General features: G+C 41.7%; 2 protein-coding genes across 2 annotated transcripts; one reads left to right on the forward strand and one right to left on the reverse strand.

Moving 5' to 3' along the window:
• Positions 1–5: 5 nt before the first annotated feature.
• Positions 6–1,563, forward strand: ten1 (TEN1 subunit of CST complex). The gene is made up of 3 exons (XM_047579336.1): positions 6–249; positions 733–890; positions 1,153–1,563. Exons 1-3 carry the CDS (start codon positions 29–31, stop codon positions 1,302–1,304), a joined length of 531 nt encoding a protein of 176 aa, XP_047435292.1. The 5' UTR covers positions 6–28; the 3' UTR covers positions 1,305–1,563.
• A 516-nt stretch (positions 1,564–2,079) lies between these two features.
• On the reverse strand, positions 2,080–16,004 carry evpla (envoplakin a). Its single transcript, XM_047579332.1, has 22 exons — positions 15,797–16,004; positions 11,778–11,877; positions 11,515–11,669; positions 11,198–11,321; positions 10,641–10,772; positions 10,508–10,549; positions 10,125–10,286; positions 9,903–10,010; positions 9,720–9,815; positions 9,491–9,601; positions 8,951–9,097; positions 8,649–8,803; positions 8,441–8,538; positions 8,126–8,295; positions 7,813–7,988; positions 7,491–7,629; positions 7,173–7,366; positions 6,735–6,885; positions 6,453–6,536; positions 6,179–6,286; positions 6,007–6,099; positions 2,080–5,858 (listed from the first exon to the last, which is right to left on the reverse strand). Exons 1-22 carry the CDS (start codon positions 15,850–15,852, stop codon positions 2,484–2,486), a joined length of 5,976 nt encoding a protein of 1,991 aa, XP_047435288.1. The 5' UTR covers positions 15,853–16,004; the 3' UTR covers positions 2,080–2,483.
• Positions 16,005–17,943: the final 1,939 nt, after the last annotated feature.

A 17,943-nucleotide genomic window follows, 5' to 3' on the forward strand; every position in this document is an offset into this window, starting at 1 on the left:
GCAGAGAGGTGGAGACAAGTCACGTGACATGTACCCCGGAATTACCAAGCCCCTCGCTTCCTCATCTCTTTACATTTCTATATCAATTTATTTGTTTTTATTTATTATTTATTTCAATCAGTGTGTACGGTTTATATTCAAGAGGCTTTGTAACATCACGATGCTTCCTGCAGCTGCAATTTTCCATTTACCCTGGGAAGTAAACTGTGGAAAACTGCAGGAAGGAGAATCTGTGAGAACATTTGGCAGGTGGGCCTTGTGTCACAATACATCAACTGTGATATTCTGACTGGGAAGCAGCCTTTTCTCTATTTTTCACAAGACTCAATGTTTCTGATACACGGAGTAAGCTTATTAGTGAATCTATTTTCTTAAATAGAATAAACGTAAGGCTAGTCCAGGTGTTGCAATTTTGCTGTTTTAATGGGCATATTGTGTTCAGAAAAATAGCAGGACATAGGCTAAGCATTGATTACTGTGCAGCTGTAAGGGTGCTGAATGCATTATACATCTGTTTGTGCAGTGTTCTGCTGTTTATCTGTGTCCTTTAATCATCACTTACTTATAATCACACACAACGATTTAACTGGCTTGAAATACTTGAAAAGCACAAAATCAACATCACAAAACTAAAGCACTGATCAAATGAATACTTCATATACAATAAATAGTAAATGTTAAGAATAGACATTAAAAAAAGATAATGTCAAGTAAAATTTCTTTATCTTCCAGGCTTGTCTGCTATCAACCTGAGGAGTCCAGGGCTACGCTGTCAGCTCAGCATGCCTCGAAAGAGCATCGTGTGGTCGTCAACACCCAATTTGTGGAGCCATTTAACCCTATAGTTGGAGCCCAATACATAGTTCTGGGTGAGATAGAAAATGAAGAGGGTAAGAGAAGATTTTCTTATTTGTTATAAGTGTGAAGTTTTTCTTGGTGTCAGTCAAAAGACCATTAGGAAAGCCTTGTAATTACCAGATATCCAAATATTACATGAAGCTACCACCATTGTAGTAGTTGACAAGTAATTAAGTCATTTAAACTATCACGCACGTTATAGGATACTAAATTCATGGAGGATATTTCACCCACATCATTTACACCCAACATAAAGATACTGCCTATTTTTTTCTGTGTTTTCTTGTCTTACAGAGGCTGGCGTGATGGTCCGTGCCCGTGTGCTGAACTGTGTTGATGGTGTAAACATTCCCCTCCTACAGAAAGCCATCACTGAGCAGAGGAGCTTCTTTGAGGAAAGAAAGTGCACACAAGGTGGTGCCTCACAACCCGCAGATGCAACCTGATCAAGGTCTTCATTCATCTAGCTTCCCTGGACTCACTTTGATTGTTAGGCCTACAGTGCTGCCTCTTCAGCTGTCTGGTCAAGTATAGATTTCCTGCTTACCCCTGACCTCAACCAGGGTTTGAATGAATATGAATATGTTTCATTTTCTGCCCTCTCTGTCACTGCTGAGACATCTGATAATGTGCCATTTTATAAGCTGTAACTTGTCAGGTTTCTCGATGCCACTTTATGGTCCAATATAATTAAAAAATGTATAATTAAAAATCTATCTAGTCCTTTATTCAGTTAGTTCATCAATTATTTTGACAAGTGTATTCACAGTCTCAAAAGACCAAGAAATAAGTGATCTTTGTAACCCCATAGATTTATAATTTCATTCAGCTGGTTGAGGATGGCCCTGAGGTAGACTTGAGACCTGTCCAGGAAGTACCCCACCTCTACCCCAATGACAGCTGGGATAGGCTCCATCTGGAGAACAAGTGGTTATACAGGACGAATGAGGCTGAGGATGATTGCATTAAAGAATAGATGCATCCTTGAGCATCCTGTGGTTAATAGGTTATACTGGCAAATGCCATGTTCTTGTGTACTGGGTGAAGTGGTGCCCATTATTTGATGTCAATGTTTCAATATGTCCTCTCCTTCCTGACACATTTAGGAAATGGACCAGTGTGTATATTGTAACTGATCTTTACCTAAATGTGGCAAAAATGTCTGTGTATTTTATTTTAAAGACTTACAGACTAAAAATTGAAGGACTCAATGCACTTAAACCATTATAATTTAATTTTATTGATAATTGTTTCTTCATACAGTATTAAACATGATTGAATGTAAAATGAACAGTGTTGAGAATAGCCCAAGAGTAATACAGAAAAAAAATCAATCTTGGCAAACTGCATTGCACCATGTCCCAGTATCCCTAATAACACAATAATGTCATATATAAGATGCATTTAAATTCATTTTTAAATATATAAAAAATCAGCCCACAACACGTGTTTGGTAAACAAATACAGCTCAGCAGCAATCATTTTGGATAGAGAGAAGGCTTTGCAGTGGAAGACTTCCTGAGTCAAAATGTACATTGTAAATAATGTATGGATTTCATATGGGTTTCCCATCTCTAATAGTACATTTTCACCATAGCACTCCACATGGTTAAAAGTAAACATATCTAGAATCTTGAATATCTAGTAGAGTTGTTTCCTGAGGATGCAGGCAACATTGGTAAGCCTGTCACTGGGTCTATCTTACAGCGATCCAGAGCTTGTTTGTAGCTGATCCTCTCCTTTGTTATTGGGTCTACAATATCCTTGGTGTAGGAACTCTCGGCCTGCAGCTCTCTCATCATTGTGCTGTCGATCATTTTGGAACTAATGGCATCAAGGATGCCTACTCTGCGACCAGTTTTGGGATTAACCAGCCCTCCAGTCAAGTGCTGGGCCTCCATGTAGCTAATGGCAGTGTCCTTCGGCATCCACCCTTTTTGAACAGCCTCTCCCACAGATAAACACTCTCTGGTCATGGGGTCTTCAACTCCACTGAAAGCCTTTTGTGCATTGAGCAGCCTCTGGAGTTGACTGTCTTCAATGAGGCCTTGGCCTGTTGCCTTGTGAACTGTGTTTCTCTCTTTGGTGTTGATGTTAATGATGCCACCTGTGGCTGCCTGTGCCTCCAGAAGCTTTTGCGCGGTAGTGGGATCGATCAATTTACGCAGGGTGGCAGCGCGTATTGTATAGCAGGTGCCAGTGTTTGTGTCCATTATTCCAGCAACTGGGTAGGTTTCATTAGTGGGGGATGGGTTGAGAGCTGATTGTACTGTTGTGTTGGATTTTGGGATGATGGAGTTGAACTGGGGCTGCTTCTTATTATCACCTGCGACCAGCAAGGCAAACTCAGAGATGGGAAGTTTGCCTTGTTTGTATTGTTTTAGATCATACTCAGTCAGCCTTCCTTCCTTTAGAGCTTCTTTGATGGAGTACTGTTTACCACTCTTGCGATCCTGCAGTACAGATGTCTCCCCCTCTGGTCCCATGGAAGTGATTTCCTCCCAGTCACACTCCAGCTCTTGCAGATGGATGTACTGCTGGCGATCTATCAGGCCCTGTAGGTATGCATCATAAGGAGACATGTCTTTGCCTGTATCTGGATCCAAAATAGTGATTTTGGTGGAGATGTTAGTCTCTTTGGTCCTCGTCTCTGCATGCTCCTCCTTCTGCAGGGTCTGCTGGAGCTCCCGGATGGTGCTGTCTCGCAGATGGATCGTATCTTTTTCATCCAGGATCTCCCTCTCCAGGCGGTGGACGTCAGATCCCATCTTAATGCTCCTCTGCCTACTCTTCTGCGTTCTTTCGCTCATTAGTCGGCTCTGCTGCTGGAAAGACAGGCTAGTGTCATGTTTCTTGGCCTCCAGTGTTCTAAGTTCTCGAGTGAGGTCTTCTTTCTCTCTTTGCAAGGCATCTCTGGACAAAACCAGGGTTGTCTCCTCTCTTGAAGAGCTGGATTTGGTGCTCTGGAGAAAGTGGATTTTCTCATTAAGACGTCTAATTTCGTCCTCCACATCCTGTCTGGCAAATTTATGCTGAGTCACCTGTTCCCTCAGGTGATCCCTTTCAGCTTCGACAGCCTGATCTTTCTCAACACGTACCACCTCTTTGTACACCGTCTTTTCCCCAGACTTCTCTCTCTGCAGAATCTCAAGCTTTTGATTGATGTTACGGATGTCTCTCTGGAGACGCAGAATATCGCTGGTTTCCTTGTCCATGTCTGACCGCAAACCATTTGTTAACCTGTCTAGTTTTGGGTCTCTCTCAACCTTCAATACCTCCTCAACAACTATACTCTCTTCAACAGGAGGTGGAGCATTTTCCAGCTGTCTGATGCGCAGTTGGATCTCTCTGAGTTCAGACTCAGCTTGAATTCTTTTCTGGCGCTCATCACTGTCTCTGAGGATCCTCTGCAAGTCTTCCACTTTTGCTCTTAACTGCTGTAACTCTAGCTCTAACTGACGCCGAGTCATTACTTCTTCATCCAGACTCCTGCTGAGCCTCTCATGGTCTACCACTTGCCTTGGGTCCTTCTGCAAACGTACAACTTCCTGCACAACCACCTTTTCCTCTGGTTTCTGTCTCTCCAACATGATGTATTTGTTTTGCAGGTCAAACACCATCTCTTCAATGCTGCGGCGCAGCTGTGCCTCTTCCCGTACATCCCTTCTCAGGCGGTCAGCTTCCTTCTCCAGCAGTGGATCAGGCTCATACTTAATGACTTCTCTAGTGACGAGTTTGGTCTCTATCTTGGACTTTTCAGCCTTCCATTCATCTCTCTCTTTCCTCAGTAGACTCACCTGGTCCTGGAGTGAGTTGTAATTGCTGTGCAAATGGTTCACCTGATCATTTAGCCTTTGAATCTCTCTCTCATTTTCTGGGCTTCTTTCTTCTTTCACCACCTCTTGGAGAACTTCCTTCAGTTCTACTTTGGGCTTCTGAGATCGAAGGATATCCAGGTCAGTCGTGACCTGGGTAATCTGCCTGTCTAGATCAGAACGCTGCCTACTTGAGTCTTGTATGTCCTTCCTGAGCCGCATTATTTCCACCTCTGTGTTCGGGTCTACCCGGTAGATCTCACTAACAATTTCTTTCACCTCAATTTTTGGTTTCCAGTCTTGAACATCTCGATAGCGGCTGTAGAGCTCCTTCACTTCTTGGGACAAAGTGTTGTTTTCAGTCCTCTCCTGCTCCAGACACGTTCTAATTTTGTCACATTCGGTAATGAGATCAGGGTCTTGTTCAATCTTTTTGACTTCTTTAGTGATGATTTTTGGCTGGATGTTAGGAATCAGCCTCTCGAGTGCATTGATCTGGCTTCTTGTCTGGAATATTTCATCATTGAGAAGTGTGCTCTTCTTGCTCTCATCAGAAATTTCTGTCTCAAATGTTCGCACTGCTTTCAACATCTGTGGGTCCTGTTCCACTTTAACCACTTCCTTTTTAACCACCCTCTCTTTGATGGTGGGTCTCTTCTGCTGGAGAATTGTGACTTCTGTCTTCATCTGAATCTGCTCCCCATCTCTCACTCGAATTTCATTTTTCATCCTTGATATTTCATCTCTCAGCTTAGCGGCCTCTACATCCAGTTGGGGATCTTTCTCAAACTCTGTCACTTCTCTAGTCACCAGTTTTGGTGTGGTGTTTTTGCGGTTGTCCTCCAGGTGGGTGATTTTCTTGTTACAGACCTCGATCTCACTCTGGGTGGTGCTTCGCCTCAGGCACTCCTCATGCAGCGTGTTCTGCAGATCAGCCAAATCACTTTCCAATTTTGGGTCGCGATAGTACTGCAATACTTCTTTTTCCTCAACACGCTCCACTCCTCTGCGACTCTTCAGTGACATCATCCTGTCTTTGAAGGTTCTCAGGTTTGTTTCAGCATGAGTTGTCCTGTCCTTCTCTTCATCCAGCTCTTTTAACAGGCTCTCTAACTCCATTACACTCTTTTGCTGGCTTTGAAGCTGCACTTCCTGCTGTGCCACCATTTGAACTTTCTCTTCATTCTGCAGCAGGAAAATCACAATAATTGAATCGCTAGTTTTTCACAATTTATAACATAAGAGTACAATTTTATGAAGAAGAAGAAGAATATCGGTCAAAGTGAAAAGGTGACGAAGGATAATAAATTTTATTCACGGCATGTTTTCTTACTTGTAAAATGAGATTCTTAGCCAAGCCCATCTGTTTTTGGAGCTGGGTGTTTTCAGCTGTTGCTTCAGCGTAGCGGTTCGCCAAATCTTTTTCCTGTAATAAGAAAGCAATGATTTGCGTTGATCTTTTAATAAATGTCGCAAACAATATTTTCAAAATATTTAAATGTTACCTGTTTCTGAACAGCTTCAGAAAGTGGGAGCAAACAAGGTTTCTTTTCGACACTGGCATCAACGTCCTCGAGTGTACTATTATATTTGTCGATGTTTGTCTCATACTCCTGTATAGATATAAAGGATTAAACTTTTAGGGTAATTCATGGTAAGATCATGGATATGATACTGGTTATTTCTTTTATTTTCTATAGTACCTAAAATCCCAACTGTATACCACAAATATCACATTTAGACATTTTGGCAACATTTTATCACTCATTTTAATCTTACATTGAGGAGATTCTGCAGGTCTTGGGACAGATCAGCCACTCTGTCCATGTCAGCTTGCTTCCGTGTCAAGTCATCTATCACTCTCTATAGTAAAAATGTTGACAGATATAAATAGCATTACGTTATTGATACCATCTATAATTTTTTTTTTTTTTTAAATGTGAATTTCTACAGATTTTCTTGGGAGGGTATTGTAACTGATTAATCATTGTAAGGCAAAGAGATTAGGAGAGGTGGACTGTTGTACTGGTTATATTCTCGTATAGTCGGAGATGTTCTCACCTCCTGTGAGCTCTGTTTAGCAGCGATTTGAGACAGATCATCGTTGAAGTTTATTTGGTTTTTCGGCAGGTTGTCCAGGAATGAGTTCAGGGATTTGCATGTACTCTGGAACTCCTGGTTCTTGGTTCCTGCCTCTTGAATGAGGTTTTCTCTGTAATTAAAAATGCCAGGTTTTAGCATTAGTGTGGCAAATTTGTGTATACTGTTTACATGCATATAATATAGAAGAGAAAAATCTAGCTAGATTTTATAAAACAGAGCAAAACATACACTAAGAAATTAGAAGAGTTAAGATTAAAAAGAAAATGTATCCTACAACTCTCAGATCCTTATGACCAACCATGTTACAGGTTATAAAATAACCTTTTGATGTCAACGTAACAGTGGTCTGACTTTCTAATCAAACTAAATTGATGTATATGTGTCAGTGGGACTCACCTCTCATTAAGCTGGTTGGCAACATTTGTGTAACGGGTCTGCAGTTGTTTGACCTCTGTTCTCTGGCGCTGGATGTCAGGGCAGTACTCCTGGTAGCTCTGCTGCAGAGAGCTGCACAGCTGCTCGGTGGCCTCCAGATCCTGACTCAGCTTCTTCATGTCGCTTTGAGCCGCTGCCACAGCCTTTTTCTGGTGCTGTATTCAACAAAAGAGAGATTCAATGCAAAACATATGTCAAATCGAGTTGTGTTAGCAAATGACCTTACATGCAGCATGTGGCAGGATATAGTTATATATAGGAATGGGCAGGTTAGGTCACCTGAAGGTTGTCATTGCAGGCTTGAATTGCATTTGGAACATCAGGGATTGGACCATCTTCACTCAGGTTTTTCTCAAACCCAGAGACAAGGCCATCCACTTTATTAATCTGACTCTCCAGGCTGAGAGATGCATTTGCTCTGAACAAAAAGATAAACGTTGTCATCAGTGTGCAGAAACTAGACATTGAAACTTCTATATTGTCTATTGCATTCTTTGTGGAAAACTTTTAAACGATGACATTCAAACTTTCCTTGGTGGATTAAACCCTCCACCAAGACCCCCTTCTTCCTCCACTCACTAAAAACCAAACATTAACTTACTTCTTATTGTAGAGATCAGCCAGTGCAGCAATGCTGTCGTACTTGTTGCTGGCATCACTGAGTTTGAGAGGCAGAGCAGAAGAGGCTCCACTGGTATCTTTAGACAACAGCGGCTGCAGGTCAGTCTGCGCTGCCAGCTTCTGCTGCTCCAGACCCTTCAGTGTGCTGGCAGCTTGCTATAAAGTGCAAAAATGTAGGTATTCAGTGTATATTAATCCTCCTCTTCACAAACTTGGACTATTTGCTGAAAACACATTGCTCAGATAAATTATATCCATGATGAAACTGTCAGTGCTGAGTTTATTTGCTTCACCTCCTGCTCCTGCAGCCTTTTGGACAGATCTTCGGTCGGATCGGTGCGGCTCAATGGGCATCGCAGACGGTTCAGCATGCTCTGCTCAGTTTGGGTCAAATCACTGTCCAGCTTGTCCAGCTGCTGACACAGTGCAGTTACCTTGGGGTCCACTGCACTAGACACTGGTGCTAAATAAGGAAACAAGGAGTTTAATTCAACCGTCGGTCACATCCTTTACTATTTGTGCAACAGGTGGCAAATACTTCTCATGGATTATCAACTTGAGATTCTATAAAACTTTGTCGCTTGATTATTTAATTTATAGACTACTACCTGATTTCTGGGGTCTGGAGACATCTGATTTTTGATTCTTCAGAGACTCTGCCAGAGCAGCTCTTCTCTTCTTGATGTCTGCAAGTTCATTGCCCAAACTAACACAATAAAAATGGAAAGAGGCGGGACAGAAATGTGAGCATTATTATTGACATACTGCATTACTGTTTCTGTTAGCATCATAATAACACACTATTAAATTACTTACACATCCACATTAGCAATGGCATGTGAGTCAGGTGGTGGAATCAGGAAACAAACTCCTGGGAAGGTATTAGTTACCCCATGAGTGGACGTGACGTCCCAGTTCTTAATCTCTGAGTTTGATTTCAGGGTGAACTTGTCCCCTCTTGACAAACAAGCCTAGATAATAATGAAAGATAAATAAGAATAGAAAAGCATTGTATGCAAGAGTTCAGAGATACAGTATGTACAGGGAACAACTAAGTCAAAAACACTTCAGGTGCCATTTCGCAGTCTGTATTTTTGGGCAAAAATTGTAAGCCGCACCTTGTCTGTTTCCCAGTCACACAGGGACTCCACAGTGACGGGTCTGTTGGGGGTGGTGCGTCGTAGTTTGAGAGGAGCGATGCTGGTGCTTCGTCTCCTCAGGTCGGCCAGAAGATGTTCACTGTTCTGCACAGCTTTCTCCTCCCCCTGATGGGAGACGGGCAGAACATTACTCAACTGAATTAACTCTGAGCTGACTTTCAAATATTTGCCTCTAATTATTTTTTAGCTTCATGTGCTATTTTGAGTAACTTCTGAAATATTGCACCAACTTTCTCCTACATTTAAACTTAAGGAATGCTGGTATATCTGTACAAACTATTAAATATTTTAGGAAACATTTTCTGACCAGGGGTTTACAGATGGAAAAGAGTATTTAGGATAACTTTGCAAACTGTGTGTCTGTTCCAGATCCCAACTCTCCCTCCCATTGCCTCACTTTGATCCTTAAACTAAGTGAATGCCAAGAAGGATACAAGCTGATATTTCTGTTCGTGCTAGTACTTGATTATGTCTGTGTGGCCATGACTGTGTAAATACCTCCAGCTGCAGCAGAGTCTCTGAGTTGCTCTTTTTGCTGATTACATTTGGGTCCAGGCTGCTGTTGAGTTTGGACAGTGTCTCTGACAGCTGCTCGGAGTCCAGTTGGTACTGGAAAATGGTACAAACATTGTGCATGATATTATTAGAGAGATGAGGTCGCCCAACAAGGAAAGTGTATATGATGAATAGGAAAGAGACGTGCTTGTGTCCTCACACATATTTTTACCTTTTTGTATTCCTCCACATTGTCCAGGTGTGTCTCTTGACATATGCAGAGATTGAGGAATTTCTGCCACTCATTTCGTACAGCATCTCTCTGAGTCTTTAAATGGAATGTGGAGAGTTAACCAGGACTCAAAGGGGATTCAGAATATAACTTTAAGATGTTGAAAACAATGCCTTCTGTTACCTTTATTGTGTCGCTGGCCGGGTGCTTCAGTTCAATGAATCTGTCTCCTTCATCCTGGAGTCTGTTCACTTCACTCTCGTGGGACAACAGACTGTTGTTCTTGAAATTCTGAATGATATCAAAATCAAAGTCACACCTCATCATCACTGAGACTCACTGTATAATGTGCCTGTAATGGAGTTTCTTTTCAATAATCTGGCTGAAGAGCACATCTGTCCTGACCTCATACTGCCTGCGAACATCAGGTGGGTCCACCATGTGGTCACTCCAGTCCTGCTTCTGGATCTTGTCCTGCTCTTCTCCCAGAAAGGCCAGTTCCTTGTTGCAGGCGTGCATGTATTCATACAGGCTGTTCAGGTAGTGGCGGCGCCACTTGGAATTGTCCTGAGGAGAAAGTAGACAAAAGATGAATAGTTCTGATTTGGAAATTATTGTTGTTGGTGTTTGTCCCTTATTGAGAGTCGCCACTAAGAAAAAGCTAAAATTTGCTACCTAGAAATTTAGTTTTTTTTTTCTAACATGCTTTAACAGTGAATAGAAAAGAAGAAAAGAAAGTGTATGAATACAGTTTAAATAAATCTTCCTTCATTCAACAATCAACTCACCAGCATTTTGTTGTATTTTCTCTTCAGCTCTGTGTATTTCTCCTAAAAGACAAGATAATGACACGTATCATGACCTGTCCCCAGAACCCAGTACGTCATGTGAATGTGTTTTCATGTTAACACTTTGGTCCACCTTGCTGCCAGCAGAGCTGACGCACAACTGTGCACTGTAGGCTTCGATCTCTTTGTGCAGGATGTTGTGAGCCGCGATCTGCTTCTCTAGTTCCGCCATGGTGGGGCCGTACTCTTCCACGCTGACTTCTTTCTGAAAGCACAGACACCAAAAGAATACAGTAAATGACCCGTGGAGATCAAATCACCATACAGACCTGCACACATAGAACAGTACAGACCTCTCTTAGAGAACATTTTTAGGAGAGAGTCAGTGTTCTGTAAGACCCAATCCAATCCAAGTCTCTCAGTGTTTCTCTCTTTCATTAATTTGTCTTAGGCACTCAACCAAGTCTCAAATTAAGTCTAAACCCTCATAGATATGTAACTTATAACAACTTGAATGTAGCTCAACAACCCAGAGTTATATCAGACTCTGGCTACACAGCTGATATCTGTTAGTGGGAATAACTTATCATTGGTTTGGTCTCTTCACACAGTAAGAAAACCATTTGTGTTCAAAGAATAACACAAGAGATATAAAAAAAAAGAAAAAAAAACTTTTATTAAGAGACTTACTTCCTTCTGAGCAAAAACAGGCCCCCAGTCAATATAGGGCATCTTAGACACGTCATCAATTTGCTCGTAGATGTCTCGATAGAAGGCGCAGTCCTTCAGCCACCGCTCATGGAGAAGGATGACACTGGAAAAGAAAGAACTGTGGTCAATGTTTGTGGAGACACACAACACTCAGTATCAACTAAACACTGAAATGCAAAAATGTGAAGAATAAATGCAAACAAAATGACAATCTAAACATCAAACTGTGACATCGATGTTGATGGAGAGCCTGGAAAGAACCTCTGCACCTTCCCAGCGTGATATTGTCAACTCACTCGCTCTCAATCTCTGTGGCTTGTGGGTGTTTGAGCTTCTTGGCTTTGTCGACATCCAGGAAGAGGTCCTTGATGAGGCCCTCAGCCTCACCCAGTTTGACTGAGATTTCATCCTGATGCTGGAAGGGCAGCTCTTTCCTGTCATTTTCAGCATCCTGGTGGAAGTAACAGAGAAGGTTTATTTTTACATGGTTACCAAGGAAGGTGATTAGAGATGAAATAATAACAGTGAAGCAACAGTAAGTATTCCAGTTTGTTCTCACCACAGCCAGCAGCTCCTCCGACCGGAGGACATCTTTCTCCACCTGGTCGGCATTCTTCTGCATCTGGGAGATCAGCAAGGCCAAGCTGCTGGCCTGGGTCCTGCAGGGAGCAAGGAGAGAGAAAGAGCTCAGTCTGAAATACAGGCACAGATTACTTCCCCTTTCTCTAAACATCTGTACCTGAGCAATGACACTCAGCTGCAGAGATGTCGGGAACTTAGCTTTGAGTTATAGACAGCGCCATTATCTTGATGAATCATAATCATGATTGAAATACTGCAGAAACACCAAAGAAATCAGACGGCATCGACTGGGGTGAGGAGTGGCTGTTTTTTTTTTCTGCTAAGAAATAAATGATCTCCACTATCAAACACATTAAATGTCTTTTACTTTCACTCTTGTCTCTTTTCTAACTGGTGCATATTAATGACGATCCTGACAAATCGCACACTGCCATAGTATCCACCTTCCAGCCACACCCGGGGCGTTCCCTGAATTCTAACCATTCTTCAGCGGCTGACTTTGATTGTCGCTCTCTGTGTTGCTGTCTGTGTTGCTCTGTGTTGCTACCTGTTGACGACAATTGCAGTTAAGAATCTGAGAAATGAGGCCTCGGGCAGACTAAAAGAAGAGGCGATCCCGCTGGGCAGCAATGATAGAAACACTACACCCGTAAAAATGAATGAAGGGTTGGTCAAAAATGAAATGGTAGCAATTAGGTGTTCTTTCTGTCCTTGCACGTCCGCTACTTTTAGCTTTAAAGAACAATGTGTAGAATTTTGAGGCAGACATCTGAGTATTCTTTCTTTTAAATCCAGTTGCTACATTATTTTGCCACACATTAATTCACCTGGATGTCACTCTATATGGTTCATATGAAGTGATGGAGAAAAGGGGGCCCAAGTGCAAAACTACAAATTAAAGTAGAATAAGGTGGCTCTCCCATTAGGAACAAGTGGATACCTAATGTGGGGAACTAGATGTTTTTATTCTGCTTAAATTTAGGGATATGAATAGTAGACACATGATATTGTGGAGAATCTAGGCTGATAAGATTCATTCATGCTGAACACTGAGCTGAAGAATGTTGGCAATCCATCAAATACCTTGCTGCTTAACTCGACCCACATACCAAAGCTATATCAGTTAAAAGACATGTCTTCCTGTGGGGAAAGCATGTGAATGTCAAAAATGGAATGAAAAAACAAAATGTTAATTTTGCACAACGAGACAAACGTGTTCCTTTGTTTCTCCTGCTCTGAGTCACTGGGCTGCGAGCTGATCTGGTTCAGCAGCTGCCCTCACAAAGACCTCCTTATTCATGCTCACTCAGGTATGTGCTGGGTTTTACGAGCATTATTCCTTAACTTTCCACCAACCAAAGAAATACACATACCATTGTTATAAATTACCATAGCAGGTTAGGAGCAGAAAACACGATTGTAAAGCATTAATTGTTTACAGGAGCTCTGAGAACTCAGAGACGTTTCATAAAGAAAAAATCAGTTACCTCGATTTTTTTTTAATATTTTTGTATTTTTGATACATCTCCATGTCAGGCATTGAAGGCCTGAGTCTGTCTTGACTAAGGCTCATCAGAACTTCTTGGACCTTTTTTTTTTGAAAATTACAACCCCAGTGAAATCCAATGCAGTACATTTCAGTGAGTGTCTCTTCTGGTGACATTTTTCCAACCATTGTGAGCTAATGTGGCTGTAAAGGGTGTAAAAGTTCTTCATCTGAACTGTCAAGTCTTCACTCACGGTGAGCAGATGGGGAGCTGAACGATGGGTCACACCCATACAGACATATCCACAGAGAACGGGGGCTTTTTATGAAGAACTAATGTGATTTCTGCCTGATGTTTTCAATGTTCTTGTTTTGTTTTTTTGTTTTTTGTTTTTTTTTTTCAGGTGATGACAGTGTGTGATTTAATTATTATTATCTGTGATGCTCAATCTTCAAATAGTTTCAGCTCCTCATAGTGCAAGGACTGTTTTGTATGCTTATTCAGTAATGTGAGCCTTCAGAGTTTTTGTTTGTTTGTTTGTTTAGTTTTTGTGGCCAACAAAGCTGAGCTGGTAGCAGCTAAGGACCATTTGATCATTTAAAAGTAGGATAACTGGATAACCCACATAATTTAGAAGGGCTTGCCTGCATTTTCTTAGTCGGTTGTAAAATCACAAAGCTCGTAGAACAAGACCTCGCTAACTGGATTAAGCTCTCAGTTTTCCCTCCCAGCTCAGTTGCAGAAATTTGAACTTGAAGGTTGAAAAGAGGCTGAAAGCAGCTAAAAGAGCCCATCCAGCAGCAGAGTAATTTCTCTTACCCTCAACCTAAGAAAACTTGTCCAAGGTTTGTCAAAATGACTGGAGGAGCAAAGGAATTGACCTCGGCTACTAGCAGGTTGTACCAGAGTGACCGGCAACAGCCACGGCTGCCTTTGCTGTTCAGGCCTGAATATAAATACATCCAGTGATGCATGAATCGAATTATTTAAATTAAAAATTTTTAATCACTACATCAGCTACAGCGTGAGCTGAGGGCAGATTGCACCAGAAGAACAAGATCCTTAGATTTTAGTGAGGCACACACAATCATATTTCAGTCCTGGGGACATTACACTGAGATGTAATGATTCTCTGTAGATGGAGCCCAACTCTATGCATTCCCCAAGCCCTCATCCTTACACAGAACAGCTTCTGTTATGAGGGCTTAGGTTTTGTCCACAAAAGGATCATGAGTCCCAACAATAGGACGCCATAAGTGTCCAGACAGACTTTACAAGTCTGTGTGATCTCCAATTATAAATGGCATTTTTAAATAATAAAGGTACACCAGTTTTAATTTACCAAGACAATAATTTCTAAAGACAGGCCAGTGTTCACGCAGATTCACTGACATTTTATTGACTAGACAATTAACCGATTATCTGACAATGAAAAGGACCGAATGAAACTAACTGTTTGTCCCGTGTCACAACATAATGTGCAGTTGGGAACCAACGCCCTCATGAAAAATAGGAACCAGCTGAGCAGTACAGACAGCCCAGCCCTCATCACACCTCAGAGCAGGGGGAAAGGTGAAACCAGGGACTGATCACCAGGTGTCTGTGAAATCCTGTCACATCCAGCAGGAACAAAAAGGTGAAACTGTTTTTTATGTTACACTTGTGGTATTGTCACCTGTTGCACATTATAATGAAATCACTCATTCAATCACGTCAGGAAAGCTGGCCTCATCATGCTGCATTATTCAAATGAGTGGAATCGTCTCTTTCTCTGCACGAACACCAGAAAGCAACTGCTGAAAATTTTACAAGGGACTCAAATGATGTGTGGCTCTGTTCCTCTCGTGTCATTTAACACATGTGAAGGACACATATTAAACATCAGCTGTTTTTTAAAAGTGTATATGGTCCTCTGAATCAGGTCGCTATAACCTGCTATATTAGAAGCATGTACTGCCTGTCACACATTTCTGACTCTGTCTACCAGTCTGACAGGACACGCTCTCTAATAATCATTTGATACAATGAGGACAGGAGCTCTTTTCCCTATTGAAATATAATGACCAAACTTTTGCCAAAGGCACAAAGGCCTTTTGTGCTGGAGTCTGAAGGAGCTGAAACTATTTCTCCTTTCACAACTTTAACTCCCGTCACATTTTTACTCACAAAACCTCTGGTTTTGAAGGACACACTCATGTTAACAAAGTAAACTTCACCCCAGGCTTTGAGTAAACTTCCTCTGTTCCCCAGGATTAACTCAGCACTTGAAATCAGTGAAAAATTCTTCCTCTGCAAACATCCACTATAATCTGTTTTAAACCTGCCATGAAGTGAAGAAGTAAACCCCAGCACCCAGAGAGAAAGGGGACAGCAGCATGCACAGGAAACATGGCACAGTTCTTGCCTGGAGGAGAAACAGGAGGGGGGACTTGACCAAGATCTAGTGTCCCCACATGCATTCATTCAAACACGCATTCATTAAAAAAAAAGAAAAGAAAAAGAAACTTACTTGGTGGTCTTCCCTGAACCCTTTACAGTGTCCTTAGATTCCTTTTTCTTAAACATCTTGGCGGATGTCAAGCAGAGATTCCCAGAAAAATCTCAGCCTCTCTCTCTCACTCCTTCGTCTCTGTCTTCCTCACCCTGTCTCCCACTTTGTCTCTCCTCTGGCTTTGGTTTCTCTCAAAGATGTCACACACAGTCATGTCACCTCAACGCCAGCGGCTCCTCCCAGACAGGTTAACAGGTGTGTCACACCTAGACAACTTGGAGAGGAGGACCGGCCAAACCTGTTCTCTGCACTCTCCCTTCCTCCTGCACCTTTGGCTCAGCCCTTCCCATTCATCCGTGGCCTGACGCACTCAGATCTCTCACAGGAAACGGGGTCCTTTAATTACAGTGGATCTTGGAGATGCATAATTTGTGCAGTTAAGGGGACAATAGATTTCTGCAAGTCACGAAACAAAACTTTTTTTTTTTATCCAAAACGCATTCATTCTAAAGCAATTACTGATTTCAATCTGGCATTTAAGTGGACATACTTCATTTTGCAAGCATTTTTTTTTCTCTTTTATTTTTATCCGTTCATGTCCATCCTCGCCGTGACACTGTGTATTAACCGAGCCAGAGTTCAGATTAACTCAAACACACACACAGACAGTGTGTACAGTCAATAATGGAACAAGAGGAGGACGACAACGGAAGTATGTTGCGCAACAGTTTCATACACAACTACATATCCTAATGCTGGTGAGTAAAGGTGGCTCCATGCACCGCAAACTTTCGAGGGCGCCGCCTACAGACATGCAAGCCATTCAAAGATCAGGGCGTCTCTCTGCAGTGTATCAACAATCATGGTCAGGAATGCAGATGGGCAGCTTTCTTTGCTGAAGAGTGGCGAAAGCACACTTTTTTAAATGGACCAGTCATTTCTCATCGCTCTCTTTCTTTGGCTGTGTCTATCCGTTCATAGCATGCTGTAGATAGTTTGTGTTGAAATATTTTATATTGACCAAACTCACTGACAGTGAAGCTATAAATATTTTCCTTTTAATGAATAAATTCGATAAATGAGTGCTTAGAAAATGGACAATGTCAATCTCTAATATTTGTAGTAAAATAAACTGCGGAGCAAGGTCCTGAACTTCCACCTGTCAGTGAACAGTCTGTCTGAGAACCTGGATAGAAAAGTCCCAAAAATGATTCAAATTATCATGGAGCTTTCACTAAAGCCCCAGTTCCAGCTAAAGGAAACAGCCCAAAAACATGATGCTGCGACCACTGTGCTTCACCATGGGTGTGGTGTTCCTTTGATGATGTGCCTATGTTAGTTACGGGTTAGCATACTGTTAACTTTTCATCATTTTAGGCAAAAGGCGATGGTCTGTTCAAACTATACAATATTTTCCATGTGATTTTGGAGGACTGGATATCAGTCTTTGAAAAGTTTAGCCTGGCATGCGTTTTTCATCAGAGAGAGCTTTCTTCCCACCCTGCCCCACAACCAGAGGGAACAAGAGAGACAGCTGTACCTGTAAATAGTACTGCTAATATACCATAGATGTTAAAGATGTCATCTGCCTATTTTGGCCAGAGTGACTCAATTTAGTTTTCTCTGAGATCTTACCCATTGGTTTCATTGTAGAGGCTGCATAAACTTCGTACAAATCAAAGTGCAAGCGGTTCTGATATTATTCATCTTTGCTTGATTTTTATTCACAGAGTATAACGGAGGGAAGAACAACTAAAGTATACAACATGCTAAAGGCGTGTTAGTGTCTTTCACTAAACCACACACAGCTCGGCTATTAGAGTTAATCTGACATCTTGATGTTATACAAAGCTTTGATCCTTGCTGGCTCTCGGTTTTCAATGAAGCTGTTACAGCACTGTACACTCTATATTAAAAGATCAACGGACACACAAGTGCACAATTTCTGTTTTTGTAACTCAAAGAATTGCACCTGTTAAAGCAAAATGAAATCATTAATAAATGGATTATTTTAAAGGCAGAAACATTGAGTGATACTGTGGGCTTTTTTTTTCTGGTTTCTTCCTGTTGATATGCATTTATCTTGAACTCATCAACTCACAAATATCTACGGCTCATTCAAGTGGGGCACATTTTTGGTTTGTTTCCGGAGTAACAAAAAGAAT

This window comes from Mugil cephalus, chromosome 2 (assembly GCF_022458985.1).
Source record: "Mugil cephalus isolate CIBA_MC_2020 chromosome 2, CIBA_Mcephalus_1.1, whole genome shotgun sequence".
In the NCBI taxonomy this organism is placed as follows: domain Eukaryota; kingdom Metazoa; phylum Chordata; class Actinopteri; order Mugiliformes; family Mugilidae; genus Mugil; species Mugil cephalus.

What these genes read in the sequence shown, in the direction of transcription:
- ten1 (XM_047579336.1), top strand. Translation starts at nt 29, where the DNA reads ATGTACCCCGGAATTACCAAGCCCCTCGCTTCCTCATCTCTTTACATT. An exon ending in TCTGTGAGAACATTTGGCAG is followed by an intron (nt 250 to 732) that starts GTGGGCCTTGTG and finishes TTTATCTTCCAG; the next exon opens with GCTTGTCTGCTATCAACCTG. An exon ending in TGAGATAGAAAATGAAGAGG is followed by an intron (nt 891 to 1,152) that starts GTAAGAGAAGAT and finishes CTTGTCTTACAG; the next exon opens with AGGCTGGCGTGATGGTCCGT.
- evpla (XM_047579332.1), bottom strand. Translation starts at nt 15,852, where the DNA reads ATGTTTAAGAAAAAGGAATCTAAGGACACTGTAAAGGGTTCAGGGAAG. An exon ending in CTGTTTTTGCTCAGAAGGAA is followed by an intron (nt 10,773 to 11,197) that starts GTAAGTCTCTTA and finishes CTGTGCTTTCAG; the next exon opens with AAAGAAGTCAGCGTGGAAGA. An exon ending in GCTGATCTCTACAATAAGAA is followed by an intron (nt 7,630 to 7,812) that starts GTAAGTTAATGT and finishes CTTTTTGTTCAG; the next exon opens with AGCAAATGCATCTCTCAGCC.